This window comes from Trachemys scripta, chromosome 15, assembly GCF_013100865.1.
Source record: "Trachemys scripta elegans isolate TJP31775 chromosome 15, CAS_Tse_1.0, whole genome shotgun sequence".
NCBI lineage: Eukaryota > Metazoa > Chordata > Testudines > Emydidae > Trachemys > Trachemys scripta.
In genome coordinates, this window is record NC_048312.1 from 30,018,536 (window position 1) to 30,038,795 (window position 20,260).

Sequence of the window (20,260 nt, forward strand, 5' to 3'; positions counted from 1 at the left end):
CATGCCCCACCCCGTTGAGCTGCCAAAAGGAGTCAGTGGGTTGTGGAGATGGTCATAGCTGCCGAGTTTTGTGCAGCTGCTTGTAAGAACATAGGAAAGGCCACACAAGGTCAGCCCACTGGTCCAGTAGCCCGGTGTCTTGTCTTCTGACAGCAGCTGGCGACAAATGCTTCAGAGGTAATGAACAGAACAGGGCAATTAGCGAGTGATCCATCCCCAGCATCTTAGGGACACCCAGAGCATGTAACTCTTCCCAATCAGCTTTGGACTAAAACTATCTTGAGTAGTTTTGTATCATCTACAAACTTTGCCACCTCACTATTCACCCCTTTCCCAGCTCATTTATCAATATGTTGAACAGCACTGGTCCCTGTACAGATCCTTGGGGTACCTCACTATTTAACTCTCTCTATTCTGAAAACTGACCATTTATTCCTACCCTTTGTTTCCTGTCTTTCAATCAGTTATTGCTCCAGAGGACTTTTCTTCTTATCCCATGACTGCTTACTTTGCTTAAGAGCCTTTGGCCTTGTCTACACTACAAAATTAAGTTGATCTAGTTAACATACAGCCACTTCAGTTCATGTCCACACTACGCTCTCTGTTGGCAGTGAGCATCATCACCAGGACAGGAGTGGAGCACTGGGGGGCTCCAGCAGTGAGCCCTGCGTGAGGCTGACAGACAACAGGTGATGTAAGTAATGCTGAATCTACACAGACACTGAGCTGCCCAGCTATAGTGACCTAAGTGCTGTGGCCTTTGCAGAACTGGTATTATTAGGTTAGTGTAATGGGTGACTTACATCGGCAGGAGCAACGCTGAAGTGTAGACAGTGGCATAGTTAGGATGATGTAAGCTGCATTATGTCAACCTAATTCTGTAGTGTAGACCAAGATTTTGGCAAGGAACTTGGCCAAAGACTTTCTGAAAGTCCTAGTACACTGGATCACCCTTGACAACATGCTTGTTGATCCCCTCAAAGAATTCTAATAGATTGGTGAAGCACAATTTCCCTTTACAAAAGCCATGTTGACTCTTCCTCAACAAATGGGTTCATCTATGTGTCTGACAATTTTGTTCTTAGTTTCAACCAATTTGCCGGTACTCAAATTAGGCTTACTAGCCTGTGATTGCCATGTTTGCCTCTGGGGCCTTTTTAAAAAAGTGGTGTCACATTAGTTATCCTCCTGTCATCTGGTACAGAAGCTGATTTAAATTATAGGTTACATATCACAGTTAGTATGGTAGTTCTGCAATTTCTCATTTGAGTTCCTTCCGAACTCTTGGGTGAATACCATCTGGTCCTGGTGACTTATTACTGTGTAATTTATCAATGTGTTCCAAAACCTCCACTAATGACACCTCAGACTGGGACAGTCCCTCAGATTTGTCACCTAGAAAGAATGGCTCAGGTTTGGGAATCTCCCTCACATCCTCTACATTGAAGAGGGATGCAAAGAATTCATTGAGCTTCTCCACAATGGCCTTGGCTTCCATGAGTGCTCCTTTAGCACCTCAGTTGTCCAGTGGCCCCACTGATTCTTTGACAGGCTTCCTGCTTCTGATGTACTTAAAATGTGTTTTCGCTGTTAGTTTGAAGAGCAACTAGCAAAAAAGACTGAAATTCTTTTTTTTTTTTTAGCCTGCCTAATTATACATTTAAACTTGATTTGCCTGAGTTTATGCTCCTTTCTATTTTCCTCAGTAAGATTTGACTTCCAATTTTTAAAGGATGCCTTTTTGCTTCTTACTGCTTCTTTTACCCTGTTGTTTAGCCATGGTGGCATTTTTTGGTCCTCTTTACTATTCTTTTTAATTTAGGGAATACATTTAATTTGAGTCTTTATTATGGAGTTTTACAATTTTTTCCATGCAGCTTGTAGGCATTTCACTCTTGTGACTCTTCCTTTTAATTTCCGTTTTACTTGCTCTCTCATTTGGGTGTAGTTCCCCTTTCTGAACTGAAATGCTACTGTGGTGGGCTTCTTTGGTATTTTCCTCCTCACAAGGATGTTAAATTTAATTACATTATGGTCGCTATTACCAAGCGGTTCAGCTATATTCACCTCTTGGACCAGATCCTGTGCTCCACTTAGGACTAAATCAAGAATTGCCTTTCCTCTTGTGGCCCCTCCGGGGCTTCCTCCCCACCTGCTCGGGGATGGTGGCCAGTCCTTTTCCCCGCTTCTTCCTGCCACCATTCGTCCAACTTCAAAACTCAGCTAGCCCACATTCCATTTCTGGGCAGTCCCAACACTCGTGTCCCTGCCATCCATATCGACAGCAGACCAACTGTCCTGGGCAACTAGGGCCCCCCTTAATCTCCAGGCCTCTCCCAAGAGGAAGTTCTTGGGGTTTCTTCCCCCAGTCCAGGTCCCAGCCCATCCTCCCCTCTTTTCGAGGAAAGGCCACCTCCACATATATGCCTCCGTCAGTTTGACAGCGGCTTCTACTGTATTTGGCTGGTGCCACTGGACTCAGACTCGCACGTTTTCCAGGAGGCCCTGCACAAATTCTTCTAGGATCAACCAGTCCATTATCTCTCCCACCATCTGCGTGTCCGGCCTTAATCACTGCGTGGCCCAATCCATGAGCTTCTGGGCAAAAGTGCGGGGCCGCAAACCTCCTGTCCACTGCGCTGCCCGAAACTTCTGCTAATACTTTTCATCAGACAATCCCATCCAGTTCAGGACTGCCGCCTTCACCACCTCATAATCTTTGGCCTGTTCATTAGTTAGGGCCATGTAGGCAGCCTGAGCCTCTCCGGCCAGATATGGGGCTAGTCTTAGGGGCTAGGTCACCTTGTCCATCCGGCACCCATGGCTACCCATTCAAAAGTGCACAGGAAGATGTTGGGGTCTTCAGTAGGGCCCATCTTACAGAGCCCCACCTGCCACCACCTCCCAGGGGACTCACCAACCAGTGCAGGAGCTGCTGCTGTGCACTGGCCAGCTCCCTGATGAAGTCCTAGAGGGTCTTTTGTTGCTCAGCCTGTCAAGTGAGTAAGGCCTGTCTCTTGCCCTGCTGGGACTGCTGAAAGGCCTGCAGGGTTTTCTGCAGCTCCTTTTGCTGTTTCACAAGCCACTGCCCGGTTCCCTCCATGCTGGGGTTGCCACTCCCTGGCTCTGGCTTCAAATCCCAGACAAGCCCCATGTATAACAGGGTACACAGTGCATCCCTCCAGATTCAGCCCCTTGGCCCCATTCCCTAAAGACTCAGGGATGCTCCAAGCTGGTGCAACACCCATGCTCTTTATTTGGTGTCCATTCCCAAATCCCACCCCCAGTTTCCTGCTATTTACACAGCTTGGCCTCACACAGTCCTGACCAGCAACAGACTAGCAGGTTCTTTCCTCCCTCTGAGCTGACTTTTCCTTCCTGGGTTCCCCTCCCCGCCTTTTAGCACCTGCTAATGGGGCTGGCAGGTGCAGGCAGTTCCCAGGCAAGGGCTGGCTATTTACCCAGCCCCAATCCATTCCCCCAGATTAGGGTTGGGGTGGCAAGAGCTCATTAAGGGCTTTCCTAGCAGCGCCCTGCCACAGAGATGTTATGCAAATTTGCACATATATCACTTAGCTCATTACATGATTTTCATATCATTTGGGCATGACCATTAGCTTTGGCATAAGGTCAATGTACCCCATTCCAAGCAGTAGCAGGGGACAGGGCACAGAGCTGCACAAAACTTGGGTGATGTGGCAGCTGAATGGGTGCTGAAGTGTCTGGGGTGTATCTGAGTGGTGAGAAACTTGGGAGCTGAATTTGGGGTGTATCTGGGTGGAAGATAACAGTGGCTGTCAGAGGATTGGCTGGCTGGAGGAACTGGATTTGTGGGGAAAGCCTGTGGTAGAGATACAGGAAGAGGGGATAGCTGGGTGGTGTACAAGGAAAGCAACAGGGTATCTGGCTGAGGAGAGCTGGCAGGACTAGGTTTGGAGAGTGTCAGGGGTGGGGGGAGCGGGATAGCTTGGGAAAGACGCTAGAGACAGTCAGCCAGGGTCTGCATGGGGGAGGCTCCCCAACTCCCTAACAATCCCCTCCCCCCTAAAAAAACCCTGTTCCATACCTCCCACCCATACCCAACAACCCTCCAGATTCACTCCCAGGCTCCTGTCCAGCAATTACTTCCCTCTCCCTGAGCTCCTTCATTACCCCTGACTCCCCCAAGCCTTTGCACTGCTTCTGAGGGGTGCAGGAAAGATGGTTCTCTATTGTAGTTTAAATGAATTATTACTCCATGTTCTGTATTAATATGCCTAGTAAGGTATCTATTTGTCAAAAAACATGTCCTGAATCTTTTTTGTCGTCTGTATTGTTAAAGACATACTTGCTGACAGGTATTTTGAAATAAATTACCAAAATAATTGAAACTGGTGCGATTATATTGTGTTATTTTGACAAAATATGCAGAATTTTTATTTTTTGGTGCAGAATTTCCCCTGGAGTAAAGGTTATAAGGAAACATGCATTTGTCTGAAAATGTTCACCCAGCTCTAATCCAGAGTCACCTAACTAGCTTTCCCCACTCCTTGTCATTTGCCTCCCACTGCTCCCTATTCAGCTAGCTTCCCACATGGGTAAACGCTGAACAACACAAGCAGCCTCTCCTGGGAAAATGACCCTGTTTGCATTAGCATTTTTCAGGAACTCTCCCCCTGTTGCACTAGAACCAGCACAGCATAGCAGGTGAGAGCAATAGTGTGAGCAGCAAGAACCGAACTGGGGGTGGACACGAGCATCTGCTTTATCTCCATTTCGCATGAGTTGCCATCTTGTGCTTCAGAGCCTCAGCTTTCACTCAAAGAGAAAAAGCAAGTCTGTGTCCTTTACAGTTGTCAAGAAACCCCTCAGCAGTGCCTGGAGTGTACTGGACATAGTGATATCTGCCTGGTGCTGTAGAGAGCCTGAAACCAGAGCTGTGCGAGGTGTGAACTACCCCATTCCTCTCAATGGCATGTTAGCGCAGAGGATTACAGGTTACCTATTCGGAGGCTGTTAGCTGTTTCACTGCTGATCAGAGAAAGGAGAGGGAGGAGCTGCACAATCTCCTTTGAGTGACAGCTCAGTTTGGCACTGGGAGAGGGGGCGCTTGGCATTTATTTTTCTTCCAGTGGAGAAAGAACCAGGCTCAAGGAACCCAGTTGAGCCTCACTGCAGGGGAGTTTGTCCATCCCCACAAAGGCCAGCAGAGTCCCTGGGTGTAGCTGGACCCCACTCAGCAGAAGCCTGGCCTGAGAAGCACCGCAGAGGCCAGCAGAGTGTGCATAGTCACACGCTGAACAATCGGACTCAGTCGAGTGTGAGGCATTTCATGTGCTAGTCACATTGCACCCCCGTGGCATGCCCGCAGCCCAGACTCGGGCCAGGGCTGGGGCTGCAGGAATGACCTGCAATTGCAGCTCAGTGACCTCTCTCTTATTACACCCCCTGCTTGATCTGAGCAGGGAAGGAGTAGCCAGGAAGAGAAGGCTCAGTGCTGGCCCCAGCTCCTCCACCCAGCTGCCAGGCAGCCCCTCCTCACCAACCGGCTCCACAGCCTACCATCCCTCCCAGCTGCCCCCAACACTCGGACCCAAACCCTCAGCTCTCACAAAGCCCCCCTCTTCCTCAGATGTCTCCCAAAGCCAGCTAGCTAGCATCTCCCATTCCGTCAGGCTCATCTGCCCCATCCCTATGTGTCCCTGCACCCCCCCTCAGACACCCCTTCTCCCTCATCTCCATGTTTACCTGCACTCTCGCCCCCATCCCCATGTGTCCTTGCACCCTCACTCAGCCACTCCCCTCCCCCTGTCCCCATGTGGCCCTGCTCCCATTGCCATTCAGCTCCTGTCCGAGTCTGTCCCTCCCACTAGCCCTTTTGAACCCAGCTCTGCTAGAGTTTGGGCCTGCTGTGTCACAGCTCCCCAATTCACTTTAAAAGTCTATGAAACATCTATAAACTGTGATGATATTGCAACATAAGTCACACAGAAGGCCACCATTAAGGTGCTGTGTCAAAACATCACCGCACAATTCTACGTATTAACTTTGTGCTAACTCACTCAGTGAGTTACCCCACAGGTCTGTGCATTGACATCACAGCAACATGCTGATGCCATGAGATGACATCACACCAACACCCCACTGCTCCAAGTGTTGACCTCATACCAACTCCCCACCGCTACATGTGACGACACGATGACGTCACACAACACACTGCAGGCTGTGTAAGGTGATTTTAAGCCAAGATATGACTCGTGTATGTGGGTCATTTCAATAAGTACAATCTGGGATGGCAGCTCTTCTCCGTCCCCGCATTTCCCCCCATGTGCGGCACCCAGCAGCGTAATTCGGATCCCCCACGAGTCTGGGGCTGCTAGCTGCTCCCTGTCCCTCCCCCAACCTCTGAGGCCTATTCTGCGTTTCCCTAGAGTGTCTCTTGAACGACGATCCCTAACTGGGGTGGACTGAACCATTCGCCACCCCAAAGGGGAGAAATGCCTAGAAATAAATCTCCGTGGTCCCTCTCTCCTCCCTTGCCAGGCTCCCGACTGGTATTTGCTCCCTGACTGGGGAGAGAGTCTCCGTGCGGAGGGGAGTTAGGATTAGGCGGGACTGCGGGGAGGGGAAATGTAGTTAGCTCCCCCTCCCGTTCGGAGTGGTAGGAGCCGAGGTTGGAAAGGCTGCGCATGAGCGCGCGGCAGAGCGACCAGACGGACGTTGAGAGAACGAGGAGGAACAAGCGAGAAAATGGCGTCGACGGGTGAGTGGGGGGGACCGGCTCGGGCCCAGGCCCGGGCCCGGCGATAGACAGACTCGGGCCAGGGCCGACCCCCACCTCGGGGGAGAGGCGCCTCCGCGCGGGGATGAGGCGGGGCGGATGGGCCCGGGGCAGGCGGAGGCCCGGCCCCGCCACAGACGCTTCCCGGGGAAGGCCGGGACCGGGGGGGGGGGGGGTTCTGGAAGCTTCTCCGGGCCGCGTGTGACGGGAGGGCCGGGCCGGGCGGGGGCGGGCCCGGACGCCGCTCCCATTGTGTAACATTCAAACGGGCGGCGCGGGCTCCCCAGGCCCGGCCACGCGGCCTGCCCCGGGGCGGAGGGGAGCCGCTCCCCGGGCCCGCTGCGCCATCCCCGCCGGGCAGAGCCGCCCACCAGCGTCGGGCCTGGGTTGTCCTCCCGCAGCCGCCTCCATTTCCCCAGGGGCCTCGCCTGCCCCGCGCTCAGACAATGGAGCCGCCCGAGGGAAGGGCCGCTCGTGGCAAATGGCGGAGACTGAAGTAGGGAGCCAGTGTAGCCCGGCTGGGATCCGCGGCCTCCACTTGGCCAGCTCCGGCTTGGGGCCTCCACCCTGCAAGGATACCCCCCCCCTCCCTGTGGGGACTAGCCCGCGGAGAGTTCTCGGGTGCTGCCACCCGCTGGGTTTGGGGCCAGATTGAGACAAATACTTAGGCTTCTGAAGTGTGTTGTATTCATCAAAGCAAAACGAAATGAACCGTTAACAGCTTCCTGAAGGAGAAGTGGCTCATTTTCATAAGCCTAAAAACTGATGAGAACTCCAGTGTTGAGTAGAAGTTGAGGCTGGAGTTGTAAAATGGGTGTTACGTTAAAAGGCATCTGCCACTGAAGGTTTGGATTATGGTGTGGTAATGAAGGTTGGGGCGCACTAGACAGTTAGTTTCCTAGAAAATCTTTACTCCTCATGAGATGTGTTTTCTTTTAACTCTTTCAGATTTAAGTACTCTGCATGCTTATTGCCAAAAATGAGAACACCTGTGTACTTCAGCATCTGTTACCTAATCTGTATATCTCATTTTGCACCAAAACACAACGCAAAAACCACACCACCTCTAGTACTTTAAAGCCGTTTTAACAAATTATTTTTGAAGGATGTCTTTAAAATATAGAAAGCAACAGAGGGTCCTGTGGCACCTTTGAGACTAACAGAAGTATTGGGAGCATAAGCTTTCGTGGGTAAGAACCTCACTTCTTCAGATGCAGGAACCTCACTTGCATCTGAAGAAGTGAGGTTCTTACCCACGAAAGCTTATGCTCCCAATACTTCTGTTAGTCTTAAAGGTGCCACAGGACCCTCTGTTGCTTTTTACAGATTCAGACTAACACGGCTACCCCTCTGATATTTAAAATATGGGAAATTGGCTAAGGAATGAGAGCATGCTTTTGTTGGTACAAAATTTACAAGGCATTAGATTATTCATTATAAGTCCCATCTTGTATTGTCACAGTCAGAGTGCATTCTTAAGTAACCTTTACATTAATATCCTCTTGTATAATGTTCAAAATTTACTGCTCCTCACTCCACTTTGGCAACTTTCCTTTCTAGGATCCAGCTTCACTAACTGTTGCTAACTGCTTTGCAAACCTGGAAGTACAGAATGTCTGGCTCTGCATGAGTCAGAGCAGCTGCTGGTTTAAGAGGAGATGATCTGAAAGGGTGGGAGCACAGTTCTGTTATTGCCCTTCTAAGATCACTAATGATTCTGTACACCTGTCATTTTTTGATGGCAAATGCTCCACCTGCATAGATGTTCTTAAAACACATATTCATACTTGATAATAGGTCATGAAAATTATCTTAAATTAGGGGTTGATGGTTAGTGCTAATATAGTGCTTTCTCTTTCTGGCTTAACATCAGATTAATTGCCCTGGAAGAGAGACTGATCTTTCAGACCAAGGAGTAAGTGATTACACCAAAGTGTTAAAATTCCAAGATCTAGAAACAGTTGTCTTGAGTTTTAGGGTGTATATTACAAGTATTTACATCCCCATTTAAGCAAAAAGAGGGACTGAATAACAGTTTTGCTAATACAATTACATGACTAAAGATCTTTTGCAAAGTACGTATTTGAATATGGAGTTAGCACATCAGCAGCTTTTCATCAGCATGTTATGTTGCTTGGATCACAGAACAATTAGGATTAAGTATTTGGTTAGAGTAAAAGCAAAAGTGCTGCTATTGAAAATTGTGTATCAAAATGGAGGAACTGTAGTTCTGTTTCTACTTGTTAGACATGTAATACATTCAGTAATTGTGTAATGCAAAATGCCTAGGATTTCTTAAGGAAATACAACTTTAACTGCCGAAGCTCAAGTTTTCTATAGGAGCAGAGTGGGAAAGAAGATGGATAGGGCCATTACAATCACTCTCCACATTAGGACTCAATACTTGAAGTTTATTTTAAAATCTGCTTTGGGTTAATATCGTTCTAAAGCTTTTTTTTTTAATGTGGATTACACATTTACATCTTGTCCACATAGGCAGGCTAAACTGCAAAAATTGTCTTTGGTAAATGTTTACTGAGCCTCATTGTGGATGTGGTTTATATAGCAGTGAAAAGATAAGCAGACTAGTATTTGGCCAACAGATATGTCATGAAATCCTGTGATGAATATACCTGATTACATTATGTTTCAGTTGTATAGGATAGATAGTAGATTAACTTTTTCTGCGATCGTTGTAGAGCCTGGTACAGACAAAGGTGTTTTCACTGTTTGGGAGTATGGTTAAGAGTCCATCTATGCTAAACAGTGGAATTGTGGTGTAACTAAGGACCTGTTATATTATATGGTGGTTGGTTTGGTAGCCTTTCTGACACCAGAGCAGCACCATAGTATTTATATACAAAATGTAGACAGTATTTCTTTACTCACCAAGGGTCCTCTTTGTCTTATGAAAGGACATATCAGAGAAGCCTAAATCTGCTCCAGTACGCCTTTAATTTGAACACTGTAATTCTTGCAGCTTATCTTTAAAAATCAGTACAGTGAAGGTATTTTAAACTGAGATTTCTAGAGCTTTAAGATCAGAAAATAGGGTGGATAAAAATCCACGCTGCTTTAAAAAATAATTAATTTTTATTTATTTATTTGTTTTATTACTGGTAAATCTGATTTCTTTAAGTACAGGTTTGGTTTTTTAAATAAACATTTTAAATTATATTTGAAATTGACAACCTATGTTGGCTTAAATTTATTATAATCTATTAAAATCATTTCAACTAAATACAAAATATTAAGCAGTACATGTTTAATCTGAATAAAAACTATGTAATAGGATGAGATCTTCTAGTTCTAAAATTTTGAAGAATGTGGTAATCAAATAATCAGTTCATTAACTAAGCAGTTTTAAACGTAAAACATGATTTGAATTTTTTTATTTATCCAGCACATTTAAGGTAGTTTTATTTAATAAAAAGTGCTGGGTTTGTGCACTCCTGATTTAATTTTAATTTCATTCAAATACCACTTGACACAAATCAGAAGCAAACAATCATCTGATTAAAAATTAATCTAGACAATTGCTTAAATAAATGTGTATAGCTGTAATGTATCCTCCTTGTTAGCAAAAAAAGCACCACATTTAGTGTGTGAGTTGCAAATCTACATATTTTAGTGGTTACCAATCAATGGGAATCAACCAGGAAACTAACTAAAGTGCAAATGCAAAACATGATGACAAAAAAAAAAATTGATGATTTAAATCAAGGATTCCTGCTTGCTGATTTAAATGACCTTTATTTAATTGCACTCTGCTAGAAAACCTGCAGTACTGAAAAGTTAGTTTGATTCATGTTTTTTATTTTTAAATTTAGTGTTTAATGATTTACTTTCCTCCATGTGTACTCAGTTCTTTTATTGGTGCTTTTCACTTAGTTTCTGGCAGATAACTTTTTTCTTTGGAGAAAACCAGTGAAGCATTTCTTTGGAAGAAAATGCAATTGTACATGAGCATTGCAAAAAATTATAAATAGGTCAGACTTTGGGCTTATCAACCTAAAGATCTAATGACTAAAGAAACGTGAGAGTGAAATTGTCAAAATGGTTTAAAAAAAAAAAAAGGTGCCTGTCTTGCCATTCAGTAAAGGAGGATGTTTTTTCTTCAGGAGCTGCTGTATTAGTGCTACACCATTGCCTTGTGGAGCCTCATGAAACAGAAGAGGGCTGAAGATTCAAGTCCCATTAAAATGAGAGTTTTTGAAATGTTATAACCAGGGATCCCAGAAATCCATTTGCCATGGAAAAATGTGGAATTTGCATTTTTATGGAGAATTTTTAGTTTTTACATTTTATGAAAAAATACAAACTTATATTACCTATGGTGGAACACTGTTTATCTGATCTAATTGGGATCGGGGCTACACTGGATAAGCAAAAATTTGGATAATCCGGAGAATGGGCAAAAAGCTTCAGCCCCAGGCAGTGGGGCTTGAGCTGTCAGTGGGAGACCTTGGTGGCTGGGGCTGAAGCTCTTTGCCCATTTTCCAGATTATCCGAATTTTTGCTTATCTGATCTGGCTCTAGTGCCAATTAGATTGGACAAACGGGGTTCCACTGTATATTGTGGCTAGGAAAACACTGGGTTTTTTACTTGAGAATTTTTTTAATAACGGAAAGCTAGGATCCCTTGTTATAACAATTAACTAAAATATTTCTTCTTTAAAATGTTCACTAGTCCACTCAAGCACATTATGAAATCTGTCTTTAACTTCCCTATTCAAATGTATTTAATTAACCTGATTATAGAGTCCTAATAGTAAAAACACTATCTTAGGTTGTTTAAAGGAAATAAAAGGGGAGATGAGGGGAAATAAGTGTTATAAGTAACTGAAGATTGCATAGTAAATATTGTCAAATTTGGGGCTGCTGCTGAGGCTCAGTTCCTAGTTGTGGGTATAGTAATTTGCTTGCCAGTGTCCTTCCACTGGGCAGCAAGAGCAGTGCGTCTCAAACTTTTACTGGCGAACCCTTTCACACAGCAAGCCTCTGAGTGCGACCCCCCCCAATAAATTAAACACACTTTTAAATATATTTAACACCACTATGAATGCTGAAGGCAAGCGGGGTTTGAGGTGGAGGTTGACCGCTTGCGACCCCCCCCATGTAATAACCTCGCGACCCCCTGAGGGGTCCCGACCCCCAGTTTGAGAACCCCTGAGCAAGAGGAAGCAGAACTGGGGACTCACATAAGTGGTGGCTATATATACATATGCTCCCCAGCTGCAAGAAGTAGTCTGAGAAGTGTTGAGTGTGTTCAATGAAACAGAAAGGCAGCAAACGGAGGACTGAAACTGGGAGGATGGGGATAGGAACAGATTGTGGGAGTGTGTGGTGGACAAAGGAATGGATGGGGGGAGTTGATAGATACTGTGTATAGAAAATAAGGGGAATGAGGAAGGAGGGGGAGGGAGAGTTGGTTAGGAATAAGATAAGGTGGAGCAAAGGTGGAAGGAAAGGAAGGAAGTTAAGTAAATAGCAAGAAATAGGAAAGGGCATGATGAACACGGAGGTGAAGGAAAGCAATGCAAGGTGTGAAAGAAACAAATGGCATTGCTCATTTTAGGTCAACTTTAACTATTTTGTTAAATGTTTTAAAGACTGAAATATGCATCTGAGCTGGGGATGGGCATACATTTTAAACATCTATAAAAGGCAGAGTCAAAGAATTGGACGTGGCAAGTTGTAAATTTAAAAAATGTTGAATGTAAAAATATTTAGAAAAAACAAGTAATGCTAGAATATAGTCTAATTTGTGTGAGGGATCGCAGGAGCTTGGATTTTTCAGAAGAGCAATTTAACACATTTGGTTCTGAATGGCATGAAATGACAGGTGTTTAATCTAAAAATAAATTATTTGCAGAGACTCTCTACCCCATGACCCTCCGTTCCCAATACAATAACTTTATTTCTTCCTATTGCAAAGTTCAGAATAGCGTGCAGTCCGGTCAGAAGTTATCATCCAGGCTACTGCAACTTCCTTTCTAATGCACTCCCCCTCAAAATCCCAACCAGTGCCTGAATCCCCCAATAGCAACACCAGGATTGAAATGGGAGGGGAAAAAACCCATATGATTAATTTTAATCAGCATTATATGTGAATGGGGTGAAGGGGTGGAAAGCAGAGATCTGAAAATTGTGTTGCTGAGGAGTCCTTGGCTTTAAGAAACGTGAGCCATTGATAAACAATAAAAATACTAAGTTTTTATATTGAACCTTTGTTTATTCAGTGCCACACATTTCCGTTACAAGAAGCTAGAAAGATAAATGAAAGAATTAAAGCAGATCCTTGAATTCTGCAGTTGTCAGCCAGATTCCTCAGATTTTTTTGCTTCAGTTTTCTTGCTTATACTAGCTAACCCTGAGATATTGTCAAAATAAAAATTTATACATCTGTTCCCATTTGGGACTACTTGAATTTTTGCAAGAAAATTGTAGCAATATCTGGTCCCAAACTACTTTCAACTAAATGAGATGCCTTAGCCTGAGTGGCTGTAGTAGCTTTAGAGCAGTGTTTCTCAACCTTTTTGATACCAGAGACCGGCTTGCTGCTTTCCTGACTTGTCTGGGAGATCTCAAGGTCCAGTTGTTGAGAAACAGTAATTTAGAGAATGCATAGATACAGAGAGTTTGAACAATGTCTGATCTTTCCATACTCTGTTAATCACACTTTCCTTACCCTGGAAGCATTCAAAAGTAGTAATTTGTTTGGCGACTAAGGCCTTGACCTGTTGAGGAACTTCTGCTACCACTTGTTCTAGATGTCTGAAAGGCAACTAAAAACACTTCATAACTTTCAGTGAAGCTTTGCATTTATGATCTATAATAATCTAAAATATAGCATTGTCTTTGATCAAGGGGTTGGGGTGGGTGGGAATATAAAAACTCACTGCCAACTGAATATCTTGGATTTTAACACAAACTTTTAAGCAATCTTCCAGTGATTCATTTTTGGCCTTTTAAAGTCAAAGTACAAGGAGCACAGCCTTATTTTAGCTTCTTCAACTTTGAATAGCTTGGAGCAAAGCCTCCTGAAACTGACCTTGTCTTAAAGGGGTCAGGCATAGTTTCTTTTAAAAAAAACAAACAAAAAAACCCCCCTGCTACTTCTGTAGCTGGCTGCCATCCAAGGTGACAAATTAAAATAGGGTAATCCAAGATAGCTGGAAGCAGCAGGTAACAAAGGGGAAAAGTTTTTGCTTCCAAACCAAAATGCTTATAAGTGCGTTTATCTTTAGCACCTTTGAAACTCTGGTTTCCGGTTGTTTATAATGGTTTCTCCTCTTCCAAGCAGCTGGAAGAAACTTTGGCAACTCCACTCTTATGCCATTAATTGATTAGCGGTCTTTGTCAAAAACAACAAGGAGTCTGGTGGCACCTTAAAGACTAACAGATTTATTTGGGCATAAGCTTTCGTGAGTAAAAACCTCACTTCTTCTTTGTCAACGTTCTTACTCTTATTTCTTCCCTGCAGACTATAGTACCTATAGCCAAGCTGCAGCCCAGCAAGGGTAAGTCACATGAGTCTCCATTTGTGTTTCTAAAAGGCATACAATAGCTTTTTGGTATGTAGTATTGTATTTCTTAACGTGTGTGTGTGGGGGGGGGGGATTTCTGAATAAGAAATGGATTCTACCCTTTCCTTTAAATTAGACCTTTTATATTCTGTTACCAAGAACTACAACAAAAATAGTTTGGGAACCTTGAAAATGTTGTGTAATGCAGGGGTCACAAACCCAAATGACCACGAGGGCCACATACGGACTAGTGCATTGGCCCGAGGGCTGCATCACTGACACCCCCCCTCGCTGCCCCCGGCCCCATCCCCACTTCACTCCACCCCTTCCATGAGGTCCTGCCCTGCCCCATCTCTTCTCCACCTCCTCCCCGAGCGCGTGGCTCCCTGCTCCTCCCCCCTCCCTTCTGGAAAGTGCTAAGCGCCACCAAGAGTAATGCATCTCACTCAAAGGACAAAACACGCACTTAGTTAGATTTACTTCTGTTAAAGCCCCCTCACTGCACCACCACTCTACCCCCTGCTCTGCTTCTTCCAGGGGTGGCAAGTCTGTAGAAATTTTGGTGGTGCCCAGAACCTGCTCCCTCCCCCCCCCCCCCCCAAACTCCAGCCCCACCTGCCTAAGGCTCTGGGAGGGAGTTTGGGTGGGGGAGGGGGTCTGGGATGGAGTTTGGATGCTGGGTGCAGGCTGGGGCAGGGGGTGCAGGCTCTGGGATGGAGTTTGGGGATAGGAGGGGGTGCAGGGGTGAGGGCTGTGGGGCTGAGGATGAGGGGTTTGGGGCATTGGAGAGGCTCAGGACTGGGGCGGAAGGGCAGCCTGCCCTGGTTATAGTGGAGGGGGCACTAGGACCCTGAAGCAGCAGGTGATGCCAGAAGCCGGCAGAGCACAGTGGAGTCAGCATGAGCTGCAGGCTCCAGGGAGGTAAAGGGGCAGCAAGTGAGCTCTGGGGAGATGCGTGGGGGTGGCAGGCGGGGCCGGGGGAGAGACCTGGCCCCAAACATTGGGGAGCAGGGAGCTTAGCTGCCACATAAAATAACTCGGGGAGCTTGGCGGGCTACAGAGAAGAGCTCTGCGGGTTGCGTGTTTGAGACCCCTGGTGTAAAGTATGTCTTACAAAATTCAGTAGTGTATATCTGCATTTTAAAATGTCATTATTCTTTTTATAGCTACAGTGCTTATGCAGCTCAGCCAGCTCAAGGATATGCACAGACGACCCAGGTAAAACATGGGGCACTTTCATAACCGCTACTGAGTCACATGTCTACCAGTAAACTAAGCCAGACTTGACCAGCCATTAAATAACCAAAGAAAAAGATTGAGCTTTAATGTGAAATATGTTGGAAAGTTTTCTGATAACGTTTTAGATTGTGTAGAAGCCTTCCTTAAAGGGACATCAACCTTAAAATCTGGAACTGTTCACTTACTGTTAAGAATTTCTTAGCCTACTGCTGTAACGGAGAGAATTGAGAGAAAATAATTCTTGGTGTATATTTAACAGTTTCCCTGTTTGTGAATGTTTAATTCAGCAGTGCAGGAGAGAGAAACCTGTTAAAGTAGGGAAATGTAATTTGCAAAATTGCAGCTGTCATTGGATGGAATGGGAAGAGAATAGACTTTAGGTACAGATATTATACCAGAAACAATTGTTAACGCTTGAAATTGACTAGATTTCAGGCTGATGGCCATCAAAAGGAAACTAAAATGTTTGGGTTTTAAAAAAAAAAATCTTAAGGATCCAGATTAAGGACCCAGATTGTGTAGACACAAACTTCAAATGCATTTTAAAGGACTATACTGAGTTTCCTTCTAAAACTCTAGTTTAGATTTCTGTGTTTCTACTAGCATCATTTGATAGCTTCTCTTTCCAGGGAGCCGCATGCCTTACTCTACAGCAGTAAGGTACCAACTGTTGCCAGAGAAATACAACTGCAATCTTTGTGTTTGGGCCTCCTTAATCAGTGACCTACACAGTAATTTAAGTTTTGTTTACATAATTGTATTGATGAAAAATGACTTTAGAACTAGATGTAGCAGTTCTCAGACTGGGTCGGGACCCCAATGTAGGTTGCGACACCATTTTAATGGGGTCACCAGGGCTGGCATTAGACTTGCTGGAGCCAAAGCCAGAGCCTGGGGCCAAAGCCTGAGCCCCACTGCCCAAGGGCTTCAGCCCTGGATGGTGGGGCTGAGGTTATAAGCCCCCTCACCTGGGGCTGAAGCCCTTTGGCGTTGGTCCACCTGCCCGGGGTGGTGGGGCTTTGGCAGGGCTCGGGTGGGCTCAGGCTTTGGTGCCCCCCTTCTGGGGTCATGTAGTAATGTTTGTACTCAGAAGGGGGTTGCAGTGCAATGAAGTTTGAGAAGTTTGAGAGGTAGAGTAATAGGCATCCTTCAGTCTTGAGAGGCCATGGGTATGCGCCCCTGAGAGGTAAAGAATTTACTCAGTTGGTTTTATGGCAGCTGCAAGCGTGGCTGAAGAGACCCACTCGAGAGAAACAATCTCTGCCACATCTGTCACATTTAAAGGTGATGTTTCAACCCTTTGGGCTCTGCCTTCTGCAAGCTCTTTCCTGCTCTGTTAAGATGGACTGCTTCCTCTCGTAACTCCGGAGACCTTTGTTAAGCTCTTGTTTCCAAAGGCAGAAGTCTTGAGTGTGATCTTCCTATTTGTCCACATCCATGTCCATTTCTTTGCGGTCTCGCTTGCACACATCCTTGAAACGCAATTTTGGATGTCCTTTGGGTCTTTTTCCTAACGCCAATTTGCTGTAGAGGGTGTCCTTTGGGATGTGCCCGTCATTAATTCTGCACACATGCCCAAGCCAGCAGAAGTGTCTCTATTTGTTTGGGAAGTGTTTGCATGCTAGGTATGCTTTCCTGTTTGAGCACCTCAGTGTTGGTGACTCTGTCCCTCTAGAAGATTCCAAAGATTCGATGAAGGCAACGCATATGAAAGCTGTTCAGCCTCTTCCTGAAGAGAGTATAAGGTCCATGTCTCACTTCCATACAAAAATGTGCTGATAACACACATGATACACACAGATCTTTGTGTGTTCTGTCAGTTTGTTGTTTTGCCATACCCTCTTGTTCAGTCTAGACATTGTTGTGGCAGCTTTTCCAATTCGGATGTTGAGTTCTGTTTCAAGTGGAAGGTTGATGGTGATAGTGGACCCCAGGTATGTGAACTCGTTCACCACTTCACGTTCATAGTTGTTGATTTTGATGGAGGGTGCCGCCTCAGTTCCTTGGCACATTTAGTCTTTTTAAGCTTATAGTAAGCCTGAAGTCTGGCAGGCTTTTGAAAAACTGTCCATTAGGCTTTGAAGATGAGCTTCTGTGTGGGTTGTCACTGCTGCATCATCAGCAAAGAGAAGGTGTTGGGTAAGGGCCTCCTGAGTCTTGGTTTTAAATCTGAGTCTTGCAAGATTGAATAGCTTTCCATCAGATCTTGTGTGCAAGTATCCGAGGGGTAGCCGTGTTAGTCTGGATCTATAAAAAGCAACAGAGTCCTGTGGCACCTCATGCGGCTGACGAAATGGGTATTCACCCACGCAAACTTATGTTCCAATACTTCTGTTAGTCTATAAAGTTCCACAGGACTCTTTGTCGCTGAGTGCAAGTAGATTCCCTTAGTTGAGGAGCCAAAAGCTAGTTTCAGTAGCAGGGAGAAGAAGATCCCAAACAGAGTGGGGCAAGTACACAGTCTTGCTTAACTCCACTACGAATCTGGAAAGCCTCAAACACTGAGCCGTCATATTGGACTGTGCCTTACCTATTTTAATGGAAGGATCGAATCATGCTTAAGAGCTTGGGGCGACATCCAAACTTCTGGACATCCAATACTCTGAGATAGAGTACTCATACAGATGACTCTTTTTCCCCCAAATAACTAAATAATAACAGATTCACGTTAGTCAAGCCACCAGTATGCTATAGTGTATGTTTTGTACTTGTTTCTTTAGTTTTCTAATTGTTAGAATTTCAGATTTTACGTAGACTTTTTTCTTCTAAGAAGTTTCACACTTAAAATGCTCATCTGTGTTGCAAAAGAGAAGACAAAGGGCTCACTAAGACCCTCTCCGTGAGAACAACACAACTCAAATTTATAAGCAAACAGTCCATGTTACACTTGCAGACTTTCCTCAACTTCTGATCTACTGAACTTTCCACAAGTCAAGAAAGCTTGAAATGCTTTCACTGTGACTAGGCTATCCTCCTTTAGGATTTGCAATTTGAAGTCAATGAGACATGTGGTCCTAAGTCACATAAGGCTTGTCTTCACTGCATTTTTAGCTTGAGATGTAACTTGAGCTTTGCTCCTCACCCACACACACATCTCTAGCACGAGAGATGTGGTGCTTTAAGCTTGGGTGGTGAAGGAGAGTGTTTGAAGCCTCAGCTAGTAATTTAGTGGGGGTGCAGCAGCTCCAGTTACAGCAATTCAACTGCTAATCTAATCACTCTACTAGAACAATCACTCTGGGTATCTACACTACAGCTCCCAGCCCAAGTAGACAGAGTCACTTGAGCTAGCATGCAAAAATAGCAGTGTGGATGTTACAGCATGGTCAGTGACTCAGACTAGTCACCTGACCTCATACCCATAGGGTCAGTCAGGTTTGGGCGGCTAGCTGTAGTCTGAGCTGCCACCCATGCTGCAATGTCCATACTGCTATTTTTAGCATGCTGGTTTAAGTGGAGCTAGCCTGAGTCTGGCTACCCAGGCTCAGAGGCACAGACCCAGCTGCAGTGTAGACATACTATGTGCTGCTAATCACTCTGTAGCTTGTGTGTTTCCCAGGATGATACTGGAGGTAGGCTAGCTCAACTGGCGTAATAAGCCTCCTTAAGTGCTCTTGAAAATCATGCCCTCGAGTACCTAAATATGGTTTTAGGCGCCTACTTTTGAAAATGTTCACAACAACTTTGTTAATGCTTTGAAAGCCTTAGTAACATTTCACGGTTAACACTGAAATAATTTTGTTTTGAAGTGGCAAAGATTTTATTCCACTAAGAAAAGTTTTAATAAAAAGTATGGTTTTTAGCTCCCCAGGCTGCATACACATATATTCATATGATTAACTTTAAACATGTGAGTACACCTGTCAAAGTCTGTAGGAAGCCTGGGATTATGCATGTGGATAAAATTATGTGTTTGTTTGCAGGATCACGGCTTAGTTTTCAATATTTTGTTTGGCCTGTGGGGTTTGTAAAATTCTAATAAAGATACCAGTATGACATTTAGAAACAACATTTATAATTTACTTGATTATAAATTTTAATCTAAAGATACAATATCTTAAATTAGCTTTACAAAGTCTCAACCTACCAAATATACTCGTTCATAAGCCGAATTTTTTTAGTAAAAAAGGGAAGCACCAGAGAAGGGGGTCGGTTTATGAACGGTATAGAGAGGGAGAGGTGGGACACAGCCCCTCCCCCCAACAGAGGGAACAAGGAGAGGCAGCACAGCCAGCAGAGACAGAAGGGAAGAAGCGGGGCCAGAGTCTCTGCTTCTGGCCACACTGCTCTCCCCCCAGCCTCCAAAGCAGCTGCAGCTCCACTCGGCCCCGCCCCCCAGAGCAGGCTATGGCCACGCTGCCCAGCCTGCCCGAGCAGCTCCAGCCAGGTCAGAGACATCCTCCCTGGCCCTCCCCAGATAAGGTGGGAAGGGATAGGATGGGGAGAGTGTGGGAGTCCGGGGCTAGGGGTGGGGTCATGTGGGGGGTGATCACAGCGGTTACTCACCTGACTCCCAGCTTCACCCCCCCCCCCCCCCAAAAAAAAATTTCCTTACCAGTTGCTGTCCCGGCCTGTCAGGGTAAGCAGCTGGCGCGCTGGAACACTTTGTTTACGTAGGTTTACCTCCGTGCCTGCGGACGCTCGAGGTAAACAAACCATCTCAGCCCACCATCAGCTTATCTTGATGGCCCGGGAGCCAAAGATTGCTGACCCCTGAGTTATAGAGTCTGCT

General features: G+C 45.4%; 1 protein-coding gene across 8 annotated transcripts in view; it reads left to right on the forward strand.

Moving 5' to 3' along the window:
- Positions 1-6,622: 6,622 nt before the first annotated feature.
- EWSR1 (EWS RNA binding protein 1) overlaps positions 6,623-20,260 on the forward strand; it is a 39,997-nt gene continuing 26,359 nt past the window's right edge. For all 8 annotated transcript variants that reach the window (XM_034791692.1, XM_034791694.1, XM_034791696.1 and 5 more), the window contains exons 1-3: positions 6,623-6,742; positions 14,247-14,283; positions 15,456-15,507. In XM_034791692.1, the coding sequence (XP_034647583.1) occupies positions 6,730-6,742; positions 14,247-14,283; positions 15,456-15,507 (102 nt within the window). In that variant the 5' untranslated portion in view covers positions 6,623-6,729. The remainder of the gene's footprint in view (positions 6,743-14,246; positions 14,284-15,455; positions 15,508-20,260) is intronic.